This window comes from Lissotriton helveticus, chromosome 1_1, assembly GCF_964261635.1.
Source record: "Lissotriton helveticus chromosome 1_1, aLisHel1.1, whole genome shotgun sequence".
In the NCBI taxonomy this organism is placed as follows: domain Eukaryota; kingdom Metazoa; phylum Chordata; class Amphibia; order Caudata; family Salamandridae; genus Lissotriton; species Lissotriton helveticus.
The window spans coordinates 2,087,689,065-2,087,715,407 of record NC_136057.1 but is presented as its reverse complement, the minus strand read 5'-3'; the positions used below and the strand labels follow the sequence as shown (position 1 = coordinate 2,087,715,407).

The window sequence follows — 26,343 nt, the reverse complement described above, 5'->3', positions numbered from 1 at the left end:
AGAGGTAGTACAAAATATCTTGGAGAGAGCAGGGACAAGGCACATGGGCAGGGAAGGGATACATATTCTACCTCTAGGTTTCTTCTATCAGACCCCCCTTCTTTTACCTACGTACAGATGCCAACCACAAACTAGTGCTCACAATCAGGGGAGGTATGAGTACAATGTGCCAACATTGAACCGATTTGATCTAGCTTTTTCCAACCTAGATGCACAAGACTGACTGCTAGATAGGATGGCAAATGAAAACATACCAAGGGACCCTTTAGGTATCAATTTACCTGCCATTAGCAAGGAACAGGAACCCCTGGAAACATGCAATATGCAGTCATTAATTTTTACTGATCATCATGGGCAGGCAGAGGATGGCACTAGCCATGTTAAAACCGGTGGTGGGTCAACAGGTAAGGTTCCTAAGAACAATAATAGAAGTAATAATGACTCTGACCCTAGAGTTTTAAGCTGGAATGTAGCCTTCCTTGAGTCAAGACTCGCCGATACAGAGTGGCTACATATATTATCCTCTCAGGATATAATAATGTTTCAAGAAACATGGGCCACTCATGAGTTGTACATAGAAGGATTCCACTGCTTTAGCGTAGTGGCGCCCAAGCCAAATTTCGGCCGTGCAGCAGGGGCCCTATTTATCGGGATCAGTATAGCAGCTGGTGGGAGTTTCAAGACAATAAACACAAACAACCCTAATATACAAGTAACAGAATACAAGCGTAGAGCCCCTTTTTATCTAATACATTTTTATAATAATGATTTTTATTCTATTCCAAATAAGAATGTCATTGGGCTTTTTAAATTTATTTTTAAATTAGAGAAAATTCAAGGCTCAGGTGAGGGCATGGAATCCTTCTGGGGGGGATTTTAATGCCAAGCTCCCAATAGATACCCGAAATACAGGCATACGAGAGGCGGATCCAGCCGTGCGGAGGGGACTAGAACTAAACTCTTTTCTTAGTAAATACATTCTTAGTAATGCAATGGATTTAGGCTCACCCACTACAACCGAGCTGGTGCCGACATATAGAGGCAGGGATAGTGCTTCAACCATTGATTTAATTTTTGTCTCTCCCTGCCTGGCGGACCGCCTATCGGCCAAAGAGGTTCTTGCAACAGATTTTGGGGATCACAACCCTTTGACAGTGGCCTTAAGATTAACCCCACGGCCCGTGTATGTTACTGCTCAAGGGGACGAGGGATATAACCCCTTCAACAGACCAATTAAGACTAAAGTGGAAGGGGATAGATAGCGGGGAAATAACTGAGTCCCTATTAACAGGGCACCAGACTAATTAATTTATGTCTATCTACGACAGCACCATGTCCCAATGTAATTCAAGATTTCATTAAAATATGCTCCATGATTAGATCCCTTCTATCAGTGCCACTCTCCCAGGGTCGAAAAGACCCAAGATGGTTTGACCACAACTGCTCTGAGGCCAATAAGAAATTGCGTAAGGCCCTAACAGCTAAACCAAGATGTAGGGCAGATGTCAGTGCAGCTAGGAAAGTTTATAAAATTACAATAAACGAGCAGAAGGGCATCCTTCTGAGTAAGCGATGGGAGGCCCTCGCAGAAACAGCAGGAGTGAAGTCTGGTAACTTATTTTGGTCCGCAGTAAGAGACTTGCGTAATATTGGCCAACAGTTAACACCTGTCAGTTGCACTATCACTAGCAGTTCTTGGGAAAACAACTTTTCTAAAATCTATGCCTTGCCATCACACAGCTCGGATCATTACGTGCAGGGCCACCTTGGCAATTTACAGATAACATTGGCGGAGGTAGAAGAGGCGATTACACAGAGCCTTGGAAACAAGGCTCCAGGACCCGATTGGTTACCTATAGATATTATAAAATGGAATCCGGCACTATGGGCCCCAGTCCTTGTGAATGTTTTTAATAGTTTACCCCAAGCACCCATGCCGGACACATGGGCAATGAGTGTAATCGTCCCAATATACAAAAAGGGTGACAGATCGGTCTGTAATTAACAGGATCCGATCTCCTTACTCGATAACACCCTAAAGATTCTGGGCCGTGTTATTTACAACAGGATTTTAGACTGGACAGAGGAAAGTGTCATTTTATCCCCGTGCCAACTGGGTTTTAGATGTAGGATTGGCACAGTTGAACAATATTTAAATCTTAATTTGGTTATTAATAAATATAACACTGCTCGTTCCGCCCCCTTTTATTTAGCGTTTATGGACCGGTCATCCGCTTTTGATTTAGTTAACAGTTCCAAACTTTGGTCTATCTTATTGAGTTATGGTTTGGACCATTTATTGGTCCATTATTTACCATTCCTACACACTGATCTTAAGCTTAAGGCGCGAGTCAGGATAGGAATGGGAGGGGAATTATAAGGACCAATTAAGGTAGGAAGGGGAGTAAGACAGGGGTGCATTTTAGCACCCCTGCTTTTTATTATTTATATCAACGGATTGAGTAGCCATCTGGAACAGTCTACTCCAGATGTCCCTATAATAAATGGCAAGTCGCTGCCTGTACTTCTCTACACTGACGATGCGGTCCTAATGGGCCGCACCCCAAACTCCCGGTGTACCCTAGTCAAAAATTTTACAGAATACATGGACGGATTGGATTTACGGGTGAATTTTAAAAAGTCATTCATCATGTCATGCGGACCAGGGAAACGTCAGCTCAACTCTATACTGGTAGTGAACAACCGACTTACCTCTACTCACAATTTCTCATACTTGGGGATGGTCTTTGCTGCGAACGGCTCGTGGACTGGGCATTTGGCCCACTCCATGAGCAAATTCTCAAAGGCCATCAACTCCATTTTAAGTATCCCCAGACCTAAGAAAACAGGTGCTATTGAAGTAATTGCAAAGATTTTTAAAATACAATGTGTCCCCGTAGCTACCTATGGAGCAGAGGTATGGGGTCTGGCGAAGAACCAGTGTATCCAGCAGGAGGAAAATCGGTTCTGTAAAAAGCTGCTGGGAGCGCCGATTTCCACCTCCCAATACATCTGCCACAAGGAACTAAATTTACATTTTATATCTGATTTTATTAGTGCTCGACCCACGTTATTTTGGCATTCTGTCTGGAGGAATAAATCAGCTACCCTGACCCAAGAAATTATAACCGACTGTCTAAAATGTGAACGAAGACAAGAGATTCCTTGGCTCTCTGGGGTTTATAAGTCTGTGTAGTATTGACAAAGATAGCATCTTAATCGACCCAAGTAAAGTTAACTTGATACATAAGAATGACCTGAAGGGGCGTGGCTAGAGCGCCAATGGTGGAGGTCACCTGAGCGTTCGGCTCCGCGATTGAGCCTCCATTAATCCTGGCAATCGGGCGCTGGTGGCTCCCTAACCCACGAGTTTGTGTGGGAAGGGGCGCTGAGCTGAAAGGCGGCGTCGACGGCTCCCGGCGGCGCCTGTGAGCAGTGAGCAGAGCGGGGCGAGCTCCGGCGGCTTGATTGGCACCGAGGGCAAAATGGCGCTCGCACCTTGATCACCCAGCAGGAGCGACCAGCGGGCTCGCGGCGCCGGGGACTTGAGCGGCACCCCCCCCTACAAAGCGGGATTGCAGAGGCACTGGCTGTCTGGGCGGCTGGTGGCGCTTGCTGACTCCCGCGCGGCGGCTCCCGAGCACTCCCGCCGCGCGGCTTCTGTCGGAGGTACTGACCCGACCCGGCCCCTGGAGGGGAGAGCACTGAGGAGAATGCGGGCCCCGAGGTGTACAGTCTCCGCCTGGCCGGGACTTGGAGGCGACGATCCACCCCTCCGAGTGCTGCGTGGCGAATGAGAGCCGGTGGAGCCTGCTTGTGATTCCCCTGAGAGACGGTACTAGCCGTGGCCGAGTGTTGGGCGGACGCTGGGGGCCCGAGTACGAGGCTCGACTACCACAGCATTAGAACACCTGATAGTGGCCCCCCCTGGTGGTGCAGTCCGTGACGGGCGCTGGGACCACTGCGGACGCACTGTCTGCCCTCTGGGGCTTGAGAGGAGAACTGAGGGCAGAGCGGCACGAGGAGGGCGGCCGGACGGTGCCCTGGGGCCTGGCGGGGCCCGCGCGGAGAGTGCCAGTAGCGTTGGAGGTGGAGTGGGGGAGGCGACGGACCAGGAGGAACATTGAAGGTCAGTGTCGACCGTAGCTGGAGGCGCAGAGCGCCCCCCCCCCTCCTCCCCCTCCTACCCTCCCCCGAGTCCGGGCCACGGAGGGCTGGAGTCACCTTGCGCCTGGGCTCCCGGCGGCGCGACCCGCCATATGAGAGGATCAGCGGGAGGCCTGTAACACGTGGCGGCCGACCGCGATGGTCGGGGCGGGTGCCGAGGTTGACCGGTCTGTGACTGAGGGCACAACTAGGGAGAGAGCGACGGAATGGGATGCCTTTAAGGTAGTAGTGAGAGGCTATTGCATAGCTGCGAAGGTGGGAGTGCGTAGGGTACTCCTGGATGACCTTGATAAGGCAGACCGGAAACTCAGGGAAATGGAGCTTTTGCGACCCGGACGCCCTGAGCTGCAACAGCGGACTGCAGCGGCGAAGGAAGCGGTTGCAGTCGAAGTGGAAAGACTGGGTGGCTTCGACCATAAAGCTTACATAACCAGGTCCCTCGCGGAGGGAGACAAATCAGGAGCGCTGCTGGCCTGGCTAGCCAACCCCACGCGATGCAGCTCCCCACAGTCTCCATGTGTAATGCTGAGGGGGTAGAGGTCTACACCCAACCCGAAATCCTCCACAGTTTTACATGCTATTATGAAACTCTATCAGAGTAGGTTGTTGGTGGGTACCTCTTTCATAGATGACTTTTTAAGAGGACTGCCCATCCCGAAACTAGAACCCATCCCGAAACTAGAACCCAGACAGGCGCAGGATCTGGGTAAAGACATAATAGGGGAAATCTGTAGCGCCATTAAACGCATGGCACGCAATTAAAACCCAGGACTGGATGGGCTACCCATTGAATTTTACGCGGCTTATATTGACTTGTTGGCTCCACGATTGTTAATAGTCTATAAAGAGGCGAAACAACTGGGGTATCTCCCGGGGACGATGCGCGAAGCGCTGATGATCCCCCTGCTCAAACCTGACAAGGAGAGCAGTGACCCAGCGTCGTACAGACCTCTGTCGATGCTCACAGCGGATTATAAAATCTTAAGTACAATTCTGGCGGCCAGACTGCTGGAGCACATGGGCACTCTGGTACATGTGGACCAAGCGGGGTTCATACCCAAACGTAATACCACCATGAACATACGCCGGCTAGTCCGACTGCTAGAGGAGGACCATGGGGAGGCCCCTCACCCCATGATATTATCGATTGACCTGGAAAAGGCGTTTGATAGTCTGGAATGGGAGTACCTTCACAAGGCGCTCAGCTGTTACGGGGTAGGAGACGGCTATCTGCAATGGACTGCAGTGCTGTACGCTTCAGCGCTGGCAAGAGTGAAGTAGGGCGCCCTGATCTCCCCACAATATCCGGTGGAGAGAGGAACGAGGCAGGGATGCTAGTTATCGCCATTGCTTTTTGCACTGGCGGTAAAGCCCCTCGCACTGTCGATCCGCACGGGGGCCCATTATAGAGGCCTACGGACCCTGTCGGGGCACCAATTCATCTCCCTATACGCGGACGATCTGTTGCTCTTCCTTGAGGATGCCGATGGAGCCTTGTCTGGTGCCGATGCAGTGCTGACTACCTTTTGTGAAATATCGGGCCTCAGAGTAAATTGGTCCAAGACATGCCTATTTCCAGTCCGCAAGGGAGAAGCCCAACCCACCACGCCCAGAGCGATTAGATGGGAACCCAATTGCTTGAAGTACTTAGGGGTTTATATCTATCACAGTCCGACCGATGTACTGGAGGGTAATATCTCCTGTAGTATCAGAGCGCTGAAGGGCAGCATGTCCTTCTGGGCCACCCTTCCGCTGTCGGTGGCGGGCCGAATAGCGCTGCTCAAGATGGTGGCGCTCCCCAGACTCCTGTACTATTTTAGAACGCTACCGATTTGGATTCCTCCCGCAGTATTTCGGACTTTGAAATCACTGTTCGTGTCCTTCCTCTGGGGTTCGGGCCGCCGCAGAGTGGCCCTCACGACTTTAACGGGTCCCATGGCGGAGGGGGGACTGGCTGTACCAGACTTCGAAGTGTATTACTTGGCAGCTCAACTGCAGGTCTATACCCAGGAAATAGCACGTGAATTCCGGGGACCTGAGGATGCGCGAGGACTAGGAATTCCTAGACACGTACTCTCTTACATTGCACTGCAACAGAGAATGGCCCTTCGTGCCCTTACACAAGAAGAACGTACAATTAGGTTATGCTGGAACCGTACTCAGCGTAGAGCAGGAGTAAGTCACCCCTATGCCCCTGAAATACCGTTGGGAATGCTCACGGCATTGCCACATGGGGGGGGATTGGTCGCGATTGCAAACTTGGAAGGAGGCAGGGATCCAGGTGGTGGGCGACCTGTACGAGGACGGGGCGCTGTTGTCGTTTCAGGCACTTTCGGACCGATTCGACATACCCTTGGGCGATTTTTTACTACATGCGGCGATCACGAGGGCAATACAAGCGCACTGGAAGGGGGGACTGGAGGAACCAGAGTCGACAATGGCATCCCAATATGTCATGATGGAGGCGGGAACGGTCAAGGCAGTGACATGCCTGTACACCAGTATGAATAATGAGAGGCTGCCTCCGTTAGAGGCGCTCAGGGGCAAATGGGAAGCGGATATAGGGAAGGAAATCCCGGAGACCACATGGGCTCAGTTGATGCGCCGGGCTTGGAAGAGTACGCGCAATGCGCGGTTCCAGCTAGTCCACTTCTATATCTTACACCGGGCGTATCTGACCCCAGGAAAGATAAAAAAATATTTTGCGTCAGATTCTGCGGCCTGTCCCAGATGTCAAGCACGTGGTGTGGAACTGGGTCACATGCTGTGGACTTGCCCGGGATTGACCTCTTACTGGAGATCTGTGGGGGATACTCTTAATGAGGTGACGGAACGAACACTGCAGTACGACATGGCGGTGGGGATCCTTCATTGGTTTCCGCATACACCCAAGACGAAAATTACCAGCAAATTTATAGATATGGGATTAATACTAGCGAAACGGGAAATCACGCGACAATGGAAGGCACGAATGGGTCCAACAGGGGCGAAATGGCGCAGTGAGTTTCTTAAATGGGCTGGGGGAGAGAGCACCTTGAGATACCAGCTAGCGCGGCGGCAACAGAATGACAGGGCACTGGAAACTGCGCCTGCATGGGAGGCCTTTGTGTGTCGTGGTCCCGTCGAGCCTGCACTGAGTGATTTAGGCGCTGAAGGCAACGATCTGACTGCAGCCCCATGACACGACAGGTACACTACATGATTCCCTAACTGCTGACTGCGAAACTCCTGCTCCATAGTGTCTGTCCTATCAACAATGCACCGATGGCGGAGGGTGGGGGTGGGAGGGGGGGTGGACTTTCAAGCTTCACATAACCTTCTACAAGTTCTGAGATCGATGCTTGGTGATAGACCTCAGGGGTAGTTTAGTTTGTTGGTTGGGATATAGGTTGTAAATGAAAAGCAGATACATGCCGTTTTTGAAGGCCGGTCTTGGCTTGTAATGTACAGTACAAATGCACATCACAAGTAGGATTTTTGCCGCCCGACCTTCGGGTTGTGGGCTAAATGGCCGTGTAATTAGAAGATCATAGACCCGCTCCTACCAGTGATGATTGTACAGTTGCTGACCGTTGTGTATTGGTGAAAGAACATCTGCAATAAAAATATGTTTAAAAAATAAATAAGAATGACCTGAAGAAAGCACTCTATGCACTTTATAACACAGACAGAGTAAGGGGAAGAATCTAAGAAAACCACAGTCCTTACTTACATGGGCAGGGAATCATATAGATATCCTTTGGTATTATATCTAACTCTCCCAATGATAAATTGGGAAAGAAGTCTTCTGTTTCGACTGAGGGCTGGAACCGTAAGATTCTTGCAAAATTTTCCTCTGGGCTATTGGCCAATTTCTGACAATATAAGATGTCCTTGCGACGGGGTTAGCACACAAACTGATTTGCACTTTCTTTGTTTGTAAATTGTATCTACAATATGTAAAATGGTTTTTAACACCCTTTTTTAAAAAGATATAGACCAATTACTTTGGGGGAATCCTATCAACTGCTGGTTTCCTTGGATAATGAAGAAATAATTTGTTGCACTAGCACTTTTTTGAGAATTGCCGTCCGAGCTCGCAAAATGATGGACAATGCCTGAATTTTTCTCTGAATATTAATCTGTAAAATTTGCTTGATGTTTCTATGACTTAATTAGTTTTATTCGGATTTTATAATAATTGAGTAAATTGTGTATGTGCTTTTATGAATTCTTGGGAGTTCAAATAAAGATTTATGAACTGAACTGACTTACGATGCAGCAGGGAGCTGCATGCCAGCACCAGCCTTAGCTCAGCTGCAACACTTCCAGGGCAAGCGAGGGCTCTTTTCCGGTGCTGGGGCCTACCTCTAAATGACTGCGCGCTACTTTCAAACAAGCATTTGCAATGCAATATGACTCGCAATTACGCAAGACGTATTGAATTACAAATAGGAGTGCCGTACTTAAAAAAGGCACAAATGCGAATGGGGGGGGGGGGAGGGGTTGAGGGTGTGGCGAAAAGGGATGAATTGTGCAAGGGTGCAGTGGGGAGGACAAAGGACAGAAAATAGTGTTTGTGTGATGGTGCCAATAGCGTCGGAAGGAGCGAAATGACGAAGTAGGCATCAGGAGGTGGGACTTAAAAGCCAAACACCAATCATAGTGCAGCTTTTATGAATAAAGCCAATCAAAAAAATGGGCAGAAAGTGGGTGGAGCTTCCTCCACTATAGTGTATACAGCATCTTACGAGACAGCGCATGCGCTGCCTAGTCCGAGACCCAAAAAAGAACCAGAATGGTTTACTTTCTCTATTTCAACACTTGATGGAAGTTTCACTTGCGTTAGTTTCCCCCTCCCATCCCCCCATGAAATGAGTAACAGAGGAGTTCTGAGGGCTACGCGTTTCCCATAACTTTACAATCTACGTTAACCACCACATATGTACGATAGCTAACTACATGACAGTGTAAAGTACGTGCCATTGTTTTATACAGCGAAGGATACCGACCCTGTTCCACAGGAGCTACGAGACAACCAATCACTCTTACTCTTCAGGAAAAAAAATCAGATTGCGTCTCCTCAAACAAATACCCAAACCCTCACTCCTAAAATAACCATCTTATCCAGATACACTTCCCACTTCCACCATCGTACACCCCGACATCATCTACTATTATTACCTTTTACGCCTATGACTATCTCATCCTGTGTATAAGTATTGCTGCGCAAACACTGTATAGCGCTCCGATACCTTCAGGTCAAGTTTGCGCTATATAAAACTCAAAAATAATAAAAAATACACTTCAATCAGACGCTTTAGGTGGATTGCAATGAAGAAAACACACACAACCTGATTGTATGCCCGCACTTAATGATGCAACGCAAGCCATACAGCTGTGCTACCAGATCAGAAGAACAGAATAACACCACATTCTCTAGTGCAGTTACCTTGGCTGGTTTCTGGCAGAAAATAACTGCTGGAAAAACATGCAAATCCGTACAGAAAGGACTGCAGTCAGCTTCTGGGACGCAAATGTATGCTTCTCACCTTAGCACATCAGATTGCATTACTGCAATGAGAGGTAATTATTAAAAGTGATGACTATGCCAATAGTGAACTAAACGGCAAGTCAGTTGGCATGTATACCCTATGTGTAGCCTAGATTTGTGTTCTGTATGAAGCAACTATTTAGTCTTAAATGAAAAAGAAGTGGTATTTATACAGTGCATACCCTGAAGTCACTGATTTCATATGCTCTCATATGTGAGAATGAAGTAAAAGGAGACTTGGTGACACAAAATATTTGCCTAGGATCACACAGTTTGGTGAAGTGGGGAAGCTGGGACTGATCCAAGGTTTTCTGGTTTCATGTGGTGCAATTCAGCCATCTTTCTCTCCCCTTTTTAAATCAAATATCACTGCTGTGTTTTTAATTCTTTGTACATGAGGTTAGAGGGCGGCAGGCGCAATCCACATGAATGCTCAGCTCGTCTGGGGCTCAAAGGTCCCAAAGGACCTAGAGCCAAGCCAGAGCCGGACATCTGATTGTGCCTCAAGCCCAGCTCGAACTTTCAGTGGCGCACCCATCTCTAAGCTCGTCAAGCACAGCCCAAACTACACTGGGGGCAGCACACAGAATCTGCAGTGTAGTCCTTTTCAAATTATTAAATCTTTGAGAGGATGTAAGGTGAATGTGTTTTTTTTTTTTTTTTACTCTGAGGCAATAACGTGATATGGCTAAGCCTGCCTTGCCCCTCCCCCGCCTAAACCAAAGTTTCCAGTGCGAGGCATATTTATGAAAGATAACCTTTATTCACATCATTGAACAACACCAGCCGCCACCTGGCTCTAATTAAACTCGTTACCCCCCCCTGTTTCCTGTTACCTACAGCCACGTTAGATAGGAGCCAACGAATTGAGTGTGGTCCCGCTGCACAGCTTAAGTAGTCTTAACGAACTTCAACTTTTTATAGAACCGTCTCTAAAGGTAAGGGTGCATGATGTCACTCATGCTGACCGGGCTTGATTTTTAAACCCATGACTTTGCATTCTGGTACTTGTAGTTTCTCCCTTCACATTACAAGTCTCCAAGTACCGGAATACAAAAAAACATAAGTTGCCAGGCAGCCATCCCGACCATTCCAACGGGACAATACACCCTACACTCAATGCTTTAAATGCCTATCCTGACTGAAGCATTACAACAGCTGCCGTCCCCTGGATCCAAAGATGGAAAGGGCCAGAGGTGCACATCACCCACACGGCACAGGACAAAGGAGCCCAGAAAGGGGGCTCCGCTCCCTGAATTCGCAACAGGCGAATGTGGACATGTTGCACACAGAAAGCTCGAAGCTTCAACACGGAAAGTCCAAATCACTTCCTCAGACAACAAGCACCTTCTGCGTACTACCTTCCCAAAAGTGCCTACCATTTTCTACACCTGCAGCGACTACCTGGCTCGGGCTCCTCGGCTCTCGCCGGCTGGTTGCCCATAGTTGGCGTCCAGCCCGCCTCCTGCTCTTCAGGACACCTGTTCGGCTGCCCACGCCCTGCTCATGCCGGTAGCAACAAAGGGCAACCCACGCTTTATCCTCCCGGGCACCAGCGCCCGCCGGTCAGTGGCAGAGGGCAGTCTGCTCACTCCGGCTCCCTGCCAGAGACAGCACAGCCAGCTCTCCCCAGACCCCCGGCAGTACAGAGCTCGGTCCCCGTGCCCGTACCCCTTGGCAGAGAGAGCACAGCCGGCTTCCAGAGCCCTGCATCCCTCTGCACATCCCTCCTACCTCATTAGAATAGGCTGCGCCAGGAGACCGGAGGGCACAGAGAGAGCTCTGACTGCAGGAATGAGCGTGAGGTGACCGCAGCCGCCTCCCAGGAATAACGGTGGCAGAGACACAGGGAGAGAGCACACCGCCGGCGCTGCCTGTCAAAGCCCCCCATTACTTCATTTATTTAGGGAGAACTGTACATAGAATATCAGCGCACTGGTAGCAGCAACCAGCATGCACCATAATGTCTGAGGCTGGAAACATTTATGCACTTCATTATTTATTGGACAGTGCAACGCTGGAAATGGAACAATCCTTCTCCGAGGAACAGGGAGTGATTCACTCGCGGGAGCGATAATTGCGACTAGATGGGCCGCGCGCTCCCGCGAGTGAATCTCTCCTCCTTGAAAGCAATGGAACGCGCGCACGTGCTTGGCTGAAAAGCCCAAGCGCTCCAAAAATGTATTTTTCCTTTGCAGCAAATCGCTCTGCGAAGGCCGAGACCTAAAAAATCAGTATACTGTCAAACAGGACCAAATGGTGGCCCCAAACCCTTCTTTTACATTGGTAATACATTTGGAATGTACAGGCCCTCCTACTCCCAATATTCCTCACATTCACATCTAACTTTGTGGTCTGCCCAAGTAGAGTGACTGTCTAGAAATTGCGAGACAAACAAAGAGGGAGAGATGTATGCAGGACGAACCTAGGCATGATCAAAACAAAATAGAAGTATTTTGCTTTACCTCGATGTATAGTTAACCATAAAGTTGTATTCCCACGGGCTAATGTGCCTGGCTGCAATAGACAGGACCCCTTAAATGAGGGAAGAAACAGGTGCCTTCAACCACTTACCAGTCCTGTGTGCACAACTGCAAAGGGAAAAAATGTGTACACAGTCTGAGCAGCTGCCAAATAAAATACGATTTAAATGGTCTCAAATGCTCAGTGAGTGATAACCAATTGAGATCTGAATAATAGCCATTAATTAAAAAGTCTAGCAAGTATATCAAACAAATTAGCAATGAGAAAATAGTCATTCATGCATGCTGGCTCTCTTCGCATTCCAGGGAGGTGGCAGAAAAACTGGCTTGTCCCACTTGGGGTGGGGGTTGGCCAATGACAGTTTTTCTGCGCCCACCTCCCCAGGGCCAAACAGGGAGTTTGCAGGGGGAACTCTGCTCCCATCATGCCCCACAGGTGACAGTTAGGTCAGTTTTTTTTTCCGGCTTGTTCTGTGAGGAACCTGGAACTTGAGCTGCTGAATTTGATTGTTTTTCAGTCAGAATTAGTTTTTTCCTGTCTTATTCGACAGTTTTTGCTACTGGTGGTAATATTCTACCTTTTCCGACTAATTCTTCTAGAATTTTTGGTCAGTTATGCCACCTTTATTCTATAAATGTCCTTCCTGTGGAAAGAAGATGTCAAAAACAGATCCCCATTCGGTTTGTGTGGTTTGTCTACCTTCCACACATGAAGTGGAAACATGTTATCATTGTCTCAAGCTTTCCAGAAGAACTTTAAAGGAAATAGAGAAGATTCGGCTTTTGGGACTTCTGGAGAGGGAAAGGCAGCATGAAAAGGGGGCAAGAAGTGAGATGTCATCTGGAAGACCCACCTCTTTGTCAAAACGTCAAAGGTCTGCTTCTCCTGAAGGTAAAAGCAAGAAAAAACGACATCAGGAAGCGTCGACGTTGAAAAAAGTGAGTTCGAGACCAGTGGAAAGAAGTACATAGACGTCGAGGTTATCGCCGTTAAGGCACAAGTCGATGTCGAAGCGGAGGTCGAGGTCGCTGTCGAGAAGCTTGTCGACGTCGAGGCGGCTGGTGTCGATTGCTGTGAGGAGAGAGAAAGTGAGCTCGACGTCGAGAGGAAGAGTGAGATCGACGTCGAGAGGAGTGAGATAGACGTCGAGAGAGAAAGCGAGGTAGAGGTCGAGAGGTAGAGCTTCGACGTCGAGACCTGAAAAAAAGAATAAGATAACGGTCGCCGTCGAGACATGGGTCGACGTCGAGACATGCCTCGGGCTCGAGGCTTGACAGGGCTCTGTCAACGTCGAAGAAGCAATCGACGTCGAGTAAGTCGACGTCGAGGTCTCCGCCACCTGCCTCTCGGTCGGCGTCGAGACACTCTGGATCCGCCTCCCGGACCTCTCATAGGTCTTGGTCGAGGTCGCCGTCGAGGGCTTTGGCTGACTCTCCAAGGTCTATGTCGAAAGACCGGACGTCGAGGACATCTGTGGACAGGTCTTCAGTAATCAGAGCCTCTCCGCATAAAGAATCCTCTATTGTGGCACATTCTGGCTCTACGTCAAGGAATTTGACGTCAAGGGACAGGCAATTGGTTCCCAGAGAGGCTCCTTCAAGATCTCCGCAGTCTATTCGGAGTTCTTCAGCATCTTCTTCCTCAATGGGAATTCAGATTGTGCAGGTTACCCCGGAGGGCTCTCCGGTGCGCAGAACACCTCCTGTGAACAGGTCTCCTAGATGGCTGGAAAGCATACGCCATTGGAAGATGCAGCCAGAGCCTAATGACAGGCCTCTTACTGTGACAGCTTCAAGGGCACCAGCTGGTGTTTCCCCAACAAGATCTAGATCCCCAGTGCGGAGGCGTTCACATACTAGGAAGCGAAGAAGGGCTCATTGGTCTCCTACTCCTAGGAGCAGACCTAGATCTCCTGCCTCTTCTGTTTCGTCGAGATTGTCTTATAGGGACTATTCGCCCACGATCTCATCAACACCACCTTCCAGGATATCTCCAGTGGATGATCTGGGAACATTCAACGAGGTATTATGTCATGGGGCTAGCAAATTCAATATAACGATGGCAGTGCCTCCTGTGAAGTCTTCTGTCATCTTTGAGACGCTACATCATAAGTCGTCTGCTAGACCTCTTCTTCCGTTGGTGCCTGGTTTGTTGGAACCGGCAATGAAGACCTTCTTGACGCCAGCTACGGTGGGTTCCGGTCCTTCAAGAATTGTGAAAAAGTATAAAGCGCCAGATCAGGATCCTCTTTTCCTGCGTACAGATCCACCTCCTGATTCTCTAATAGTGGCAGCTGCCAGGAAGGCCCACTCAGCTACATCTGTCTCATCTGCTCCGCCAGACAAAGACAGTAAAAACATGGACTCCTTGGGGTGAGGATGTGTAACACAGCGGGATCAGTCATGAGAGTGGCCAGTGCTGCGGCTTTGCTGGGTCGCTATGATCGTCTCTTATGGGACTCTATGTCTAGATGTGCAGAGAAACTACCTAAGGAAGATCAGAAGGATTTCCTGGAGATTGTGGGAGAAGGTGGTTTGGTTGCAAACCAGAGTATAAGTGCGGCGGCTGATTCTGAGGATCTTGCAGCGCATGGGTATGCCCACGGCATATGCTCCAGGAGGTCGGCATGGCTGCGCCTCACGGGCCTTAAGCCAGATACCCAAAGGAAAATAGTTAATCTGCCATTCAATGGGTCAACTTTATTTGGATTTCATGCGGATGATGATGGCCAAAATGAAAGTGGAGCTTGATACTCTAAAGGCGGTTGGCCGGAGTTCCGTTGTCGTTTTCGCCCCTATGACAAGAGGTCATTTCAACAACGTGGGCAAACGTCCAACTGGTCGTCGCAAAACCAGGGGCAGTCTCAGCAGAGGTCGCAGTTTCAACAGCGCAGGCCTGGGCGAGGCAGAGGAGGAAATAGACAGCAGTCCTCTGCGGCGAAACAACCTCAGAAGCAATGAAAAAGAACTTCCTCCACAGCTGTGGCCCACTCCGGTAGGAGGAAGCGTTGCTCCATACTTGGATGAGTGGAGAAAATTGACAAAGGACAGATGGGTCATCGGCATAATCCAAAATGACTATCTCCTCAAATTCAAATCACCTCCTCCGGCCGTACGTCCAAGGAGAGTTTTTCATCAAAATCAAAAGCTCCTACAGAAAGAAGTAAACATACTTTTGTGCAAAAAAGCCATAGAGGAAGTTCCTCTTTCACAGAGAAACCAAGGTCTGTACTCTCGCTTCTTCTTAGTGAGAAAGAAAGGTCCCAATGCAGAATTCAGACCTATACTGGATTTAAGGTTGTTGAACAGGTTTATTCGAAGGGAGAAATTTCGGATGTTAGCGCTCCATCAAATATTTCCCCAGTTACATCAGGGGGACTGGATGTGTTCCATCGACCTGAAGGACGCATATTTTCATGTTCCAATTTCAAAGAGGCATCGCAAATTTCTCAGATTTCAAGTGTCTGTTCATCACTACCAGTATGCAGTACTTCTGTTCGGACTAAAGTCCGCTCCCCGAACATTTTCGAAGTGTATGGCAGTGGTAGCTGTCTTCCTTCGGGGACAGAGGATTTTCCTATATCCCTACTTAGACGACTGGCTCCTGAAAAGTTCGTCCCCTTCTCTTCTGGAAGTTCATCTTTCAAGATGCCTTCACCTCATGCAAAAATTGGGTCTTCAGGTCAATTTCAAGAAATCGATAATGAACCAAACTCAGCAAATTAATTATCTGGGAGCTCTTTTGGACACAGAAAAAGAAAACGTGTGTCCTTCGGAGGAGAGGTGGTTATCAATCAGGACAAAATGTCAGCTTCTTGTTCAAACCACTTTCCCGACTGTTCGCCAAGTATCCTCTCTTCTGGGTTCAATGGCGTCGTGCATCTTCATAGTTCCAAACGCAAGATTGCAAATGCGTCCTCTGCAACAGTGTTTAGAGGATCAGTGGAGACAGAGGACAGGGTGCTGGGAGGATCGAATACTGCATCAGTCTGCCAAAAACTCCATCCGGTGGTGGATGAAGAGGTCCCACTTAATGCAAGGGTTGCCATTTCATCAAGATCCCCCTCCTCAGACTCTGATCACGGACGCCTCACTCCAGGGTTGGGGTGCTCATATGGGCCCTCTGCAAGTACAAGGGCTATGGTCAGATTCCGAGAAGGGCTATCACATCAACCTGCTGGAACTAAGAGCAGTTCATCTGGCTCTCAAGTCTCTGTTTCCATCTTTCCAGTCTCGGTCCCTCCTGGTGCACACAGACAATACAACTACAATGTATTATTTAAACAAGCAGGGGGGTACTAGGTCCAGGACTCTGTCCATGGAAGCCCAGACCATCTGGAATTGGCTACTGGCGAGAGACTTGATAACAGCGGTGCATCTGCCCGGGTCCCTCAACTCACAGGCGGATTTCCTCAGCAGGGACTTCGTCGAGGCTCACGATTGGGTCCTCAACGAGGAGGTCGCAAACAGTCTTTCAAGCATGGGGAATTCCAGATATCGACCTGTTCGCAGACGCGGGAAATGCAAAATGCCCCGTCTTCGCGTCCAGGTATCCCCAGGTTGGATCTCAAGGGAATGCCCTTTTTGATAGACTGGTGTCAGAACTTACTGCACGCTTTTCCTCCAACCCCATTGATACCAACAGTAATCAACAGGATGTACAAAACCAAGTCCAGGATGATTCTGATTGCCCCCGAGTGGCCACGCCAATGGTGGTTTCCAGATCTCCTTCAGTTGTCGGAAGTGCCACACAGGAGATTGCTGTGTCGCCCGGATCTTCTATCCAAACAGAAGGGGAGAGAGTTCCACCCCAACCTGTCTTCCCTACGCCTGGCAGCATGGCTCCTGAAGTCATCCAGTATGGACACTTGCAGTTGAATCCCGAGTGTATGCATATCCTTAAGGAGGCGAAGCGACCTTCTACAAGGAAATCATATGGTTTTAAATGGTAACGATTTTTTCTGTGGTGTGAGAGCAATGGCCTTGATCCTATACACGGTCAAGAACAGGTGATTCTACCTTATTTGTTACATTTGGCGAGGTCTGGTCTGCAGTTTAGTTCTATTAAAGTCCATCTTGCAGCGATCACGGCTTACAGGAAATCGCCTACTCAGACTTCCTTTTTTAGGATGCCTGTAGTGAAAGATTTTATGGAAGGTTTACGAAAGGTGTATCCACCAGTCAGGTCACCTTCTCCACCTTGGGAGCTTAATGTGGTATTAACTAAGTTAATGGGTGCTCCTTTTGAACCTATACATAAGGCCTCCTTGCAGCACTTAACTTGGAAGGTAGCATTCCTTGTAGCCATTACTTCTGCTCGTAGAGTGAGCGAGATCCAGGCGCTGTGTTGCAAGGAACCTTTCATTGTGTTCCATGCTAATAGAGTGGTACTCAGGACGCATCCTGCCTTTTTGCCCAAGGTAGTGTCAGATTTTCACATTAATCAGACTATAACCTTGCCGACTTTTTTCCCAAATCCTACCAATCCTCCTGAAAGAGCTCTACACTCTTTAGATCTTAAGAGAGTTCTTAAGTTTTATCTGGACAGAACAAAGACTTTGAGACACTCAGACCGTTTGTTCATTAACTATGGTCCTATTAATACGGGCTCTGCGGCTTCCAAGAGGTCCATATCTAGATGGATTGTGTCATGCATTCTCCTAGCGTATCAGTTGTCAAACAGGTCTTTGTCAGGAAGACCTAAGGCTCATTCAACAAGAGCAAAAGCTTCCACTACAGCTCTCCTTAGAAATGTTTCTATGGCAGAAATCTGTAAGGCAGGTACATGGCGTTCAATTCATACCTTTACTCGCCATTACTGTCTTGATTCAGACACACAGGCAGATGCTCAGGTTGGGCAGGCATCGCTCAGGTATTTATTTGCTAATTCTAGCTAAGATGTGTGTCACAGCTGTTATTTCTTGTTTTCTGCTCGCCCGCTTCTTAGTGGGTATGAGCTTGCTATTCTATTCAGTGCTTATGACTATTAATGAGTATCCCCTGGGAGAGAAAGTTTAGTTACTTACCTGTAATCCTAGTTCTCTTCCAGGGGTATACTCATTAAAAAACCAAAAAAGCCACCCTGTAGTTCAGGGGCGACCCTCAAGGCACTGTACAGTCTTGCCCAATGGCGTTAAATCCTTAATGGAAAATAAAGTTGTATTGACAACGTTGTGTACATATCTGTAGTTATTTATTTCACTATTTTCATAATTTTGATTTCAGTTTGAATCTTGAAATGTCAACAAGTATATCATCCAATTCATCCTTCACATGGAACAAAACGTGAGTACATTTTCATATGATCCCAATGCATTTTGTGCGTGCAAGCACACTTCATCAGGGGAATCTTCCTGTAATGTATCGAATCCTCAGAGTTTCTACGAAAGTTCTAAATGGATGACCTCAGTTTTGTAGAAACTCTGAGGATTCGATACATTACAGGAAGCAGTGCAGCATCTGACCTAATAACTGCTGCTTAAGCTGTTGTCTTCATAAAAGGGTTGAATTTTAATTTTATTAACTACAAGAAATAAAAGTGGTCCTGTGATAGGCTTTGGAAAGCACTGCATAGCATTAATTATCCTGATTTTTTAAAACTTTCCAGGATCCACGAATACAGTGGGTAAATATTTTAACGTGAATGTCCATCAATGAAGAGGCTAACTTGCAGAAACAAAAACATACCAAGAAGAGATGCAACAATAGAAGTAATTAGGAGTAGTTAAATGAAATGTACATGCCCACACCTACCTGTAATAGTTGCTGCTGAGTTTTAATAATCTCTGTATACTGATTAATTTCTGCTTTCAGTTTTTCAACTTCCTCTTCATGAACTTCTCTATTAATCACATCTCGTTCATTTAAAGCTCCATCCTGGACGAGAGACACTACTGATAAAATGATTACAATTTGTTACTCATTTGTTGGCAGACACTTTTCTGAAAAACAATGCTTAGTTGAAATTCATTTGTACGTTCTACTACAAATTACGTATTGTAAGTACAAGAAACAGTAAGGGTATGCAGAAACAAAACACGTTAACCACATTTTAGGCCTCTACCCAGCAAAGCAACAGGTTTTATAATTCAGTGAATACCATTGATATCGAAAATAATATCTAGAGAGCCGATGTACCCATGCGGACGCCAAGGAATGTGCAGGAGGACGAAGATAACTAAAGATCTTTCTTCACATTTTGAAGCTTCATACCAATTTTCTTTTTATATGCCCACTTGGCAAGAATGCCTATTTTTTTTTCCAGTGAGGTCTGTCCGTTTAACATGCAAAAAAGATAATCCTAAACATCATGTCCTCCCACTCCTTCAAAGACAGAAAACAATGTGGGCCCAATTCTCAAAGGCGAATGCACAACTGAGTTCAACATGAAGTGGATCCCCCCCGCCACTGTTCCCTGTAAGGTATGCGTGTGCACCTTTGCTGCCCTGCGCGCTCAGTGTTGTGTGTGAAGTGTGCGTGCCAACACAGCACAAGTTGCGGGAGGCATAGGAAGAGACCACGGTGGAAGAGCAGAACACGAGCGGCAGGTAAGTGTCCCTCTTAAACTGCAGCCTGAGGAGTTAAGGAGAGTCACAATCTAAGTTCAGCAGCAAGTGGCGCCTGCACACACTGCATTCCCTTTCTTAGTAGAGCGCTGCTGCGGGGCAGATTGTAGGGCTTTTTGAAAATATTCCAGTTAATCGCATTGCCAATCGCGGCGCTACAATTAACATGAATAATTTAAAAAAGGCAAGTGCTGATGCCACTTGCTGCTGAACTGGATTCTGAAAGCAAATGTCGTGCTTCTGGACTTGCTGTATTCCTTCTGTAAATAAGAACGCAGCTGCGGGGCAGATTGTGTGTTTATTGCAGTGCTATGTAGGAGCTATGTAGGAGCATGACGGGCGCTGCGATTTACATGAATACTTTAAAAAAAGGCACACAATCTGCCCCGTTGACGTGCCCCCATTAACAAAAGGAATCACAAATATATATTAGTGATTCTGAAAGTACACGCTGTGCTTCTGGACTGGCAGCATTGCTTTTGTTAATAGGCAGTGTGCTTTCAAAATCAGTAATGTATGGTGTCCTAAACAGGATTGTTTTCCTTGTGCGACATTCACGTTCTGCTGCAGTTCTTCGTATTACAAGCAGGCGTGATGCTTTATATACAAATCCCAATTACTTAGTTCCATAATATATGCCCTTGGGCTGCATGTGCCTTCTCAGTCCATCTTGGCTATTTCACGGTAGATTTGTAACCTGTGTTTCTCCATTCAGCCACCTTATAAGAATTAGAACTGAAAGTGCTTAGAAGTAGGCATAGAAGTGAAGTGTATTTTGTATGAGCAGTACAAGCCATCAGTCTTAAATAGTTGAGCTCTACAACACATTCTGGTTCTTGTTAGAGCACTGATATTTGTTGCTGCACCCACAGGCGAGGTTGGGTTCTTGGTGCACATACCCTTGGATGCAGTGCCCAGAGACCTTACACTGTCGCACAAAGAGGAAATAAATTAGAGGTAACATGGACCCTCACTGTTATGATTTCATTACATCAATTTACACCTTAGAGTCACAATATTAATAACACCAGTACTGAGAACACCAATAAGGTAAGTACAAGAATAAGTGTATTTAAGGTTGGGAACAAGGTGAAGGGCAGGGTTGAGCTAGACATGGAGTTATGGTTAAGTCTTGTGCTTAGGGTCTGAGGTAGAGTTGAATGAAAGTAAAACGTAGAGTTATGGCTAAAATGAGGTTTAGAGGTGTGATAAGGTAAAGAATAATTACAGGGTTACCAAATCGTTTGGATAAAGCATAGAGTTAGGGTTAGAGGAAGGTTTGCTTCTCAAGGTAAGGAGTAGTGTTAGGGCGATGTAGAGGTAGGCCAAGGTTGTGGGCATCAGTAGGCAAATTCCTCCATTTAGGATTGTTTTCATAGAACATATGTTTATAGATCCATGTGATCTATTTTAACAAATGTTCCAAAAGAGGTGTGTTAGGAGTGCCCTGAGTAAGTAGGTCAACACCCAAAGCTTAGCAAGTTTGTGCATATTCTCACCTAATGGTTGTAATTTTCTCACCCCGAGTACGGTTGACATGTAATTCACCCATTAGTGGTGGGAATAAAGAGGGAAACAATTGGTAGAGCTCTGATGCAGGCAAGATGCACACCAGAAAAATACACCCTTCAAGTATAGCAGAATGTCATCCGTAAGCGCAAAGTTCCTACTGAGTTTGTTTACATTTTGGGTCTACACTCCCCTTACAGTGAGAAAGTGTCACTTTAAACTATAGGACACGTTCCTGTGATGCTAACGTTAGTTAACCTCAGGGAACTTTCTCTTTGGTTACCTGGCGTTAAAGAAACTATGTAAAACACTTGGTAAAGTCATCTTCCAATGAAAAATTGCTGCTTTCATTGTGAGGCCACAGGCACCTAGTTTCCTCCGTCGCAACATTCCTAATGTCCTCTTGTTCACAGCTCACTACCTCATGTATCTCAAACTTTAGCAGAGTATCATGAAGACCCTCATCCAATGATCACCAAGGGGGTGCAGACAATAATACACTTTGTGCTATTGGATTTTGTTGCAGGGGAGTTCAGTGGTTAAGAGACCATTTTGCAAAGGAGGCTGTCCTCAAGTTTGTTTGTGGCACACCTTTTTCTTCCCCTTAATGTGATTAATAGCAGGGCTGGTTGCAGAGGACGAGAGGCCCCTTTCAAAAATGTGATACGGGATACACCCAAGGTTTCAGGTGTTTTGAAATGCCGCCTGGCTGTTGTCACCAGCGATTCCGTCTTACTACTGAAGAACAGGTCACGTAGATTATAGATCAAAATATATACATTGTTTTGACACAAAATAAATATAGAAATTTGGTATTATTAAGTGAAAGGACATCATAGTTGGAAGGAAATCCGTCCAGTACATTGTGCAAAATAATTAGTACATACACCTTAGCCAAAGAACATGCCGGCTCTCCACGCCCTAGTCCCCTGCATTTTCCTCTGCTCCATCCTTTTCACACTAACTACATGTCAACTTTGTACCCCATGTGTTTTTTCCTCAATCTCGACTCATTTTGGACTTGCATGTATCCCTCTAACCATTAAAATGTTTCCTCTCCTTCCCTGCCGGTCTCTCAATCCACTTTTTCAATCTATTATCGTTTTACCCATGTCAAATCTAGCTTCCTCTAAAGCAGAGGTCCTAAAACATTTGGATGCAGAGACCACAAAGTCAACATTCTGAGGCATAAGGACCCCCCCTCCGGACAAAAATGTCTAAACCTGTAGGCAGGTCTACTGGAATTATGAGGCAGGTGAGGACCAAATTACGCGATAGGCTTGACTAAATTGTGTGGGGAAAAAATGTAAATGTTATGTGATGCCGTGTATTTTGGAATAGCATTGCCTCATTATTTTGACATTTTTAACACACAGTAACACCGAGGAAAGATTTCACCCAATCAGTGCCAGTTTATAATCAAAATACAGCAATTGACATCAGAAAGATTTCTAGTCAACCTCTGTGAAGGGCCTACCACTCCGCAGCAATACCTACTGCCACATTAGAAGCTCACCTGGCCCTGGCAGGGAGAAGCAGGGGTCCTTTAAAACCCTGGCGGTTTTGTGCAGAGTTAAGCAGTTTACCCATGCAGCTTTCCTCTCACCTCCTCCCTTCCTTCCATTGCTCTCTCCTCTCCCAACCCTGGATCCCTATCTCCCTTCGCAGGCCATTTTCTTTCACCCCTTTTTACAACTTCTGAACTCTCCCCATTCAACCTCTCGCTTCACCTTTAATCACCTCTTGCGATTCGGTCTTTTCACTACCCTCACCTCGAACACTCTTGCATTTATCTCATGGCCTCTCTGGCCCGTCACCTCCCGTGCCCCTCAGCACTTCTCACTCACCTTGTCTCTCCATTCAAATTTCGTCTATTTGTATCCGACACCTCTCCAGTCCCCCCATTCATCTTTCACTTCTCCCCTTTGTTCTAACAGAAGCCCTCACCTGTGGCTCACACTCACTTCTTGTGTGTCCACACTTCTCTTCGACAATTCTCATCCCGGACCTCTTCAATTGAATTCTTTCACTCCCTTGCTGTTCTCTGTCATCCTCATCTCTCCTCGCCGAGCACACTGGCGGACCTGTATGCTCCTCTCTGCCTGTGCCACTCTGCTTATTGGTCCCTATTTCAAGAAGGCATGAGTTGTGTGTCTCGCTGTGTTGGTGCAGCCGCGCAGTTATGGAGCTTTCACCCTCCTTTGCTTTACTCCACCAAGAATCTATTATCCTTTAGGAAGATATAAACACTTGGCTCTATGCTCTGTAGGTTACCCCATTTGGCTGGTTCTCCTTCTGTGTGTTTCTCATTTGCCTTCAGGCAGCAGATGGTTATTAGCCCAAGGACATCTTTTGGTAACAGTAGCGCACTACAAATGCAAAGAATAGGCAGAAGCAGGGGAGCCACTAGACCAGAGCTTCTGAAGGGAGGTGAGGGAAGGGGGTTGAGGGCTAACACTCCCAGCCAGGGCTGGCCCTAGCACTGGTTGCACACAGTGAACAGTCTTTTTGGTGCCCCACCCAGTTTCCTCCTCCTCCATGAATTTCCTCATTACCACTCACCAACAATGCACCTCATCTCTCTGTAGCACCTTTCTGACAAACATTTCATTTTTTATAGCGCTACTCATAGTTTACTCACACTAATTTCTGTGATCTGCATGGTACATATTCTTTGTAGCAGGCACTTTAACCCTCTGCATTGTGAGCGTGACAAGAGTGCCCATGTGAGTGCGTGGAGAGCGATGCAACAGTGTGAGAGTAGGGTAAGAGAAGGGACTGCAGGGTGAGTGAGGTGGCCGTATGAATTTGGGTGCGGATGGAAGCTCAGAATGGGATGAATGAATGTATGATTAGTGATGAGCTTGTCTGAGTGAGTTGCAAATTGAGCAGTGAGGGGGACAGGTGAGTGAAGTGTCACATGAGTGTAGGGTGAGAGGTGTGCTCGTGTGACTGCAGGGTGAGGTATAGGGTGAACAGCGCAAGTGCATTGTAAGTGCAGAGTGATCAATGTGAGTGCAGAGTGAGCAGATGAATGATGTGAGTGCATGGTGATCAGTGTGAGTGCATTGTGATTGCTGTGAGTGCAGGGTGAGCGTGAAAGTGAAGAGCGAGATTGAGGAGTGAGTGGTCTGAAAGCAGGGTGCATTCCCAGACACTTGGAGTAACTCAGCATGTTATTGACGGCGGCGTAGGAGTTACGATCTAAGTTAAACTACTGCTATTATGGCATTAATCAGGGATCGAGGGTTGAGGAAATAAATGTGCTGATCCTGCAACAAACTTCCAGTCCTATGGTTAGGGTTGCCAGCTCATTATATCGATAGCCCAGTCGGTACAAAAATAAGCAGTCACCTAAAGCTGTATTTTCAGCACATATCGGTGCATACTTCGAACAGCAAATATAAATAGAAAGCACTTAATTGTGGGCTAGGGTTGCCTAATTAAAGAGAACAAAGACAGAAAAGTAACATAACGAATGAATACATACTTTTTATTTATAAGTCTATTTAGTGTCAAGAGGTGGTCTTTGCATGCTCTTTAAATCACACATGGCAGGCATTTTTCCTTTTGGCAACCCTACTTTATATTCCTTTTCATGAAATGCATTCTCACACTACAGCAGTAAATGTAAAATACAAATGTAAGGAATAGGCAGAGTGTGGGCCCAGGGGGTACTGGAACCAGAAAAAAAACTAAGCCTCTTTAACCAGTTTGCAAAGGCATGTAAATATGCAAATGGTCTTTAAAGACCCGTGAAAAACCCGGGCCTGCCAAAGATAAGACTCCAGACACTGCCCAGCAGCTCGAGTTGCACTGCAGCAGCCCGGGCTGAGACACAAGACGGGGGAAGTGGGGGGCTGAAGGTCTCGGCAGAAGTGTGACTGGGAATGCGCGACCCCCTTTGTATCTCTCCACAGCCCCCCTGGGGGTCGTGCCCCACAGTTTGAAGACCCCTGCTCTAGAGGGAAGGACTACAACCAGACAAAATAGAGGACTATGACCAGGATAACCAGAACCAGCACCTCCAGGAGTATGAGGACCATAACAACCAAAGTCAGAATAGGGAACATCGCTACGAAGCTAGGAGGGACCAAGGACAATCACCTGGAAGTCTGACCAGAAAGACGGTGGAGGAGGCCAGTGATGTTCTAGGACACAGCTACAGCAATAATGCCTTTTATAGACTTTATGAATTTCAAAGACAGGGCTCCCCATATAGTCACCCATCCTTAAAAGGGAGTGCTTGAGAAGACCAGAGAAATTCATTTGAATGTTCTAAATTAAGCTTAGCATTGGCCCGTTTCTTGAGCCATATCACATTAAAATATAGTTCTCCTTAGAAATCCAATAACGCGAGAGCCCGGAGATAGTGTTTCAAGCCAAAAAAAAATATCAATATTCTTTTTATAATCATCCAACATCAGCCCAGTCAAAGTGTATCGTCCCCACACAAAGGAATTCATTGGGACTGAAAACAAAAAGAATAAAATACACATATAAATAATAAAACAGAAAAAAAATCTAGTTTCACAATATCAAAATACAAATGATTCATCAAATTCCCTTCACAATAAAACAGAACATTATCAAGAACAGGATAATAACATAAAATCAAATACACAACCAAAATATTTAATCTATTAAATGTAAATTTCCAGGATGACAGTTTTCATACTCTATCAATTGATACTATTAGACAATGTAGATCATGTTTGTAATCTCATCAAGCGGAAAAAAGTATCCTTACGTTCATCCATTAGTTAGTATAATAAGCATTAATTACATGACCATCGAAACCTGAAGAATCTCATATTTGTTACAAATTTGATTCGACAAAAGTCATGTCATTTATAGGAATCCCACATGCTATTCTCCCCATAGTAATCTGTAAACAATATGGAAAATTAAAATAGTGGTTCCCATTTCAAACAACTATGTCAAATCATAATTATTACCAATTAAGTACCCAACCTTGTGACCCCACTCACGTATTTGATTCATCCTCCTAAGTATACATAAAAATACGGTTGTGTTTCCTTGAATAGGATCTCCGAGAAGAGAAAATTGTGAAGGAGTGCTGTCA

The 26,343-nt window shown here is 46.7% G+C and overlaps 1 protein-coding gene across 5 annotated transcripts in view; it reads right to left on the bottom strand.

Annotated features, from left to right (window-relative positions):
* Positions 1 to 26,343, bottom strand: part of SSX2IP (SSX family member 2 interacting protein) — a 472,212-nt gene that overhangs the window by 161,408 nt on the left and 284,461 nt on the right. For 3 of the 5 annotated variants that reach the window (XM_078645587.1, XM_078645605.1, XM_078645619.1), the window contains exon 10: positions 18,937 to 19,076. In XM_078645587.1, the coding sequence (XP_078501713.1) occupies positions 18,937 to 19,076 (140 nt within the window). The remainder of the gene's footprint in view (positions 1 to 18,936; positions 19,077 to 26,343) is intronic. The other 2 variants (XM_078645596.1, XM_078645613.1) reach the window with 1 other exon arrangement.